At 44.3% G+C, this 5,000-nt stretch overlaps 1 protein-coding gene across 1 annotated transcript in view; it reads right to left on the reverse strand.

The window, feature by feature from the left end:
* Positions 1-5,000, reverse strand: part of xkr6a (XK, Kell blood group complex subunit-related family, member 6a) — a gene marked incomplete at its 5' end in the record, with an annotated part of 10,558 nt that overhangs the window by 460 nt on the left and 5,098 nt on the right. Inside the window, 3 exons of the mRNA XM_084051044.1 lie at positions 1-56; positions 641-1,058; positions 1,872-2,068. The exon at positions 1-56 is cut by the window's left edge and continues 460 nt beyond it. Of these exons, the coding sequence (XP_083907170.1) occupies positions 1-56; positions 641-1,058; positions 1,872-2,068 (671 nt within the window). The remainder of the gene's footprint in view (positions 57-640; positions 1,059-1,871; positions 2,069-5,000) is intronic.

Consider the following 5,000-nt stretch of genomic DNA (forward strand, 5'->3'; position numbering starts at 1 on the left):
CACACAGCGCCAGCCCCGCGTAGGAGTCGGTCAGCGTCGGGTCTCTGTATGCGTACCTGGAGGACATAAGGACGATGGAGGAAGGGTGGTTAGGAGTGTGGGTGTGGGTGGTGGTGGGGGCTGTCGTGTCGGTACTTTCAAGATAGGTGAAAAACGTTTGACGATATTATTCTTATTTGATACTAGGGTGATGGGAAACTCCATTCAAATTCAATTCCAACCTTAAGCGTAACACCTTTATCCCTGTTTGTCTCACTATAGACAAATCCTCAGAGCGCTGCCTGTAGCTGCGGTGTCGCGGTGCGGAGCGGCACCCACTTGACACCGCAGTTATGATTGCCGCTCTGTGGATTCGTCTATACTCAAGTGACCCCCATACTCATCCCCCCATCCAGTAACCTCTAATTCATCCCACTTCCTTCGATCCTGATTCATACCCTCATCCATAAGCCTCTGATATATCCCACTTTCACTTGCCGCACCGTTTTAGAAAGATGCGATTAAATAATGTACGGATCATTACAGATCACTGCAAATCATTTCCCATAGTGTACATGGCTCAAATGAATATTTTCAGTGGCATATACAGTGTGACATATGAATTCCACCACACCCATCCACCCTTTCCATCCATGCTCACCAGAGCCCGGTGAGCACGGTGTTCTCGGCCAGCACCACGGAGTAGTAGGCCACCATCCGGTAGCGCGTGGTGCCCTCCTTGACGTTGAACCAGCAGAAGATGTAGACGATGCCCACCACCATGTTGAACAGCACCTCCTCCCACTTGGACATGCAGAAGTCGGTGCCGCCGTGCACCACCCAGAAGGCCATGGCGCACCAGTGGATCACCACGAAGATGCCGAAGTACAGGTGGAAGAGCGAGGCGAACAGCGCCAGCGACAGCACGCGCGAAGAGATGGTGAACAGGCGCCAGAGGAGGTGCAGCAGTGCACCGCGGTAGCTCATGCTGCGCTGGTCGTCGCGGGAGTCGCGCAGCAGCTTGTGGTACGATGCCAGCACCCATGCCAGGGAGAGAAGAGACGCCAGGGAGGACACACCTACCGTCGAGAAGGTAGGAAGATGGAGGAGAGAGAGAATGATAATGTGGGATGGGTGGGCGTGTAAGAGGAGGGGTTATGAAATAAATGCAACCATGAAAAAAGAGAGAAACAAAGGAAGGAAAAATAGAGAAAGTCACACACAACCCAACAAAACAATCCAACAGGTTTTCCCCTCTTAAAGGTGAAACTGACCCTTTGTCAACTCCCGCCATCTTCCACACCCATTGGTTGTTTTTCAGTTGCCTCATATTGATGTTTGATATTCTTACTAAAAAGGAACACTCCGGTCGCACAATAGTGACTGGGCTTAACATGCCCCCCCCCCCAAAAAAAACAAAAATGTTCTCATGTTTAGGAAACTCAGCATAAACAGGCTATGTGGAAGAAGCTTGCTGGTTGGCCGGTCAGGGAGATACAGGGACCAATCAGAAGGCTGACAATTCCCGGATTTCTCTTGACTTTCTGACAAAAGGATCATTGACTTTTTACCTGATGTATATGAGATACCACGACAATGGGACCAGCTTCATTTATCGTTGTGAAATTGGCTAAATAAAGCTTTTTTTAAAGCTGTTTTTATGATTATGATATTTTATGCTCAAGGCAAAAAAGAAATCCTTCAAATTCTATGACTTTTCCTGCATGGAATTGCATTTTCAATATTCCTTGACTTTCCAGAAATCCCATGGGAACCCGTGGGAAACAAGAAACAAAAGAGAAATCGAGACATTAAAGCCTTTCTGGGTTTCTGGTCGGTGTCTGTTGGGCGGTGTACATAACATGCACATGGGTCCTTTCAGCTCCACCTACACTGCAGGGTCTCAGCACGATTCTCCTGGATCATGATGCAGAGCTGCAGCACCAGCTGCGGGGCTGACTCCAGGAAGGTCTCCAGCAGACGCAGCATGTTGACGTCGGCATACTCGAACATCATGGCCCAGTACCAGCGCCGCTGGTGCTCCTTCTGCCGGCGCGACTGGATGCCCAGGTACAGCGTCCTGATGTACCTGAATGGGACAGAGGTGAAGGGGTTGGGGGTCAGAGGGCGTGGAACAACATCTTTGTGGCGGGAGTGCGGGTGGTTTTAAAAGGCGTCATTTAAATGTTACATAATATGCCCTTGAAAAGGTTATGGGGGTCAACAGGGACAGTCTACCAGCACTGGGGAGAGGGAGGTGAGGATGAAATTAAAGTGCAGCCAGAGAGGGGTGGTTAGGTGGATAAATGGTGTGGATTCATGACATTTTGATGTCATTTAGTTTGCTCTGAATCCCTCAGAGCCATCCTACAGCGCAGTGCACGTGTGCATCAATTCAAAAATTCAATGGTAGCGCCTATGCTGGTGTCTAAGACATAAAGACAATTTAGGGTTTTAGTACACACTCTTATCCAGAGCGACTTACAAGTGCAAGATCACAGTAAATGGCATGAACCCTAGGACACTGGTTGCATCCCAGACCCAACAGCTGACAGTAATTGCATTAACGAGGTGGCTGTGTTGTCAAAAGGCCAAGAACACTGGTACTAAACCAGAACCTGTACACTGGTTGGTAATGTATATGCAAAGTACAAGTGCAAGTTAATGTTAGCTACCATTAGTTACTGCTGTGGGCGCCCAGCCCTGTGGGACAGGGCTTGGAAGATACTGTAATCAGGGCGAACCAGATTATGTCAAACTGTCTTTACGAATCTCTGCCATTGGACAGGACGGTCAAAGGGGAAATGCACTTGGCTAGTGGTTAATTGAAAAGCCTAGCTGTCCACTAAAATGCAAGTGTTTACATGCTTGAGCAACACACAAAGCCCTTACATCCTCCTTTTGTCAAAAATAAAATCTTCTCTTAAATTTGGTGCTTAAACATTTTAATGAGACCTATAGATCTGACCCTGTGCTACTTTGTGTTGCTTCCTCATAATGTGGATTGTTCTGGATTGGCTGTAAGTCACTTTGGATAACGGTGTCAGCTAAATACCTTTATCTCAGATGAAAAGGTTAAAGTAAAACGATAAAGGACACCAAGGGGTTGAATGGCAAATGTTAGTATGGGTCAGAGTGTAAATGTTAAACAAATAAGCTCATTAAATTGACAGAAGGTGAAGAATTTAAAGGTTATAATCTAAGGTTGAACTGGAGTTCTTAAATGACAAGATTTAAAAGAAAATTCAGTAGAATAACCATTACAAGATTAAGACATTTTCTTTCTTTCTTTTTAAAGAAAGGCAATAGCCTACAGACAATACTGTAAAACGAGTTGTCCATGTCTGTGGCAAATCTTTAATAAAAGATAATCATCAGATAATCAAAAATAGACTTCATGTTTTCCCATTATAATGTTCTTATTTTGTTCATGTAATGTGTGAAGAAAGAACTGACTGTATTGATAAAACCCCAATTATTGAAATCCAAACAAGGAATAGACTTGGGACCATGCTGAATTGATGCCTGTATGATGCCTGTATACAGCCAGTAACAGTGGCTGACTTGCCAGTCAGGTTTTCTTCAGAATCGGTAGGACACTGATTTAATTAATTCAGAAATACTATCATTTTAAAATGTGTAATACATTGGCATAGACACTATGGCATATTAGGAGTCTACTAGCATACATTTTAGGTCAATGGGATTCTGGTAATATTATAAACAGTTTTGTATGTCTGTGGCAAAAATCACACTAATATCCACCACAAGCAGTCATGGAGATGACCCCTGAACAGGAATAGGCTATATAACAGCTTCCATTTTTAATGGGCCACATACTGAGTGATCTGAGTGGATGGATCTGAATGAAGTCTGTGCCTATAGGTTCAAATCCCAACTGAATCACAATTTCCATTGTGCTGGTTTAAGAATGATGTCATGTCTTTCTTCTTCTTCTTCTCCTCTTCAACAAATGGCAGTTAAAAGAAAAACAGTGGCAGTAGGCTGTTATTCCGAGCAGAGAACTAAAATATCATTGGTCCAGCGGGTTCAATTTGTGTCCATCATCAGCAGAATGTGCTGTCAAACTGTCCCTGAGAATGACAGCTGAGCTCTCATGTTGTTGACTCATATGTGTTGTGTCACTGTGGATAAGAGCATCAGAGCATCCGCAGTCATGGACCAGTGGTGGCAGAATTTGTAATTTGGTGTGAACAGTCATTCGCACACGTGACAACATGACAAACATGACAAACGGGAGCATTTGGGGGTTCAGGGACCGAATGCAATGGAGAGCGCTCATTGAAGCCTTATGTCGCATACTGGTTCTCAAACTTTTTCATGTCAAGGACCCCCAAATTGATATATATTTGGCTGCGGACCCCATCTGAAAATATTTTGTGCTAGGTACCCCCAGGAGCGAAGATTTGAGTTCAAAACGTTTGCTTTAAAAAATACATAATGCAAAGATTTGCACAAACTTCCATGATTTTTCAAAAATAGCAGATCTACAAGCTCATGAGTGCCGCGCTATGAGCTTGTATATCTGCTATTTTTGAATAGCAAAAGTATAAAATATGGTTAAAGTGGTTAAAATGATTGTGACTCTATATTAACTAATTTTGCTGGGGATGCCCTGGTAACCCCCCCCCCCCCCCCCCCCTCAAGGACACTTCGACACTAACCCAGGTGGAGCCTGAAACCAGGAACCTTCGATTCAGAAGCTGCCACTCTACCTCGTGAGCCACTGCTACCATTATAGGGGGGAAAGTGACTGTAGTACAGCATTAGAAATACTTGATATGAGATACACTGACTTTATTAGTAAAAAGGCAAACTACGGATGTTTCGTTTTTCAAAAGTAAGTCTCTGCTGAAAGTATGTGTATTGTTGTGTCACTTTTAACATTCACAATGACGGCTGGTTTAGCAATCTCAGTGTAAAAATCAAGAAATTGCAGGGGAACATTGTGAAGGGGTGCCGTAAGGTTTGGTGTAAATTTAAATGAACGTTTTTGTCAC

Source organism: Gymnoscopelus microlampas (genome assembly GCF_963454915.1).
Source record: "Gymnoscopelus microlampas genome assembly, chromosome: 24".
NCBI lineage: Eukaryota > Metazoa > Chordata > Actinopteri > Myctophiformes > Myctophidae > Gymnoscopelus > Gymnoscopelus microlampas.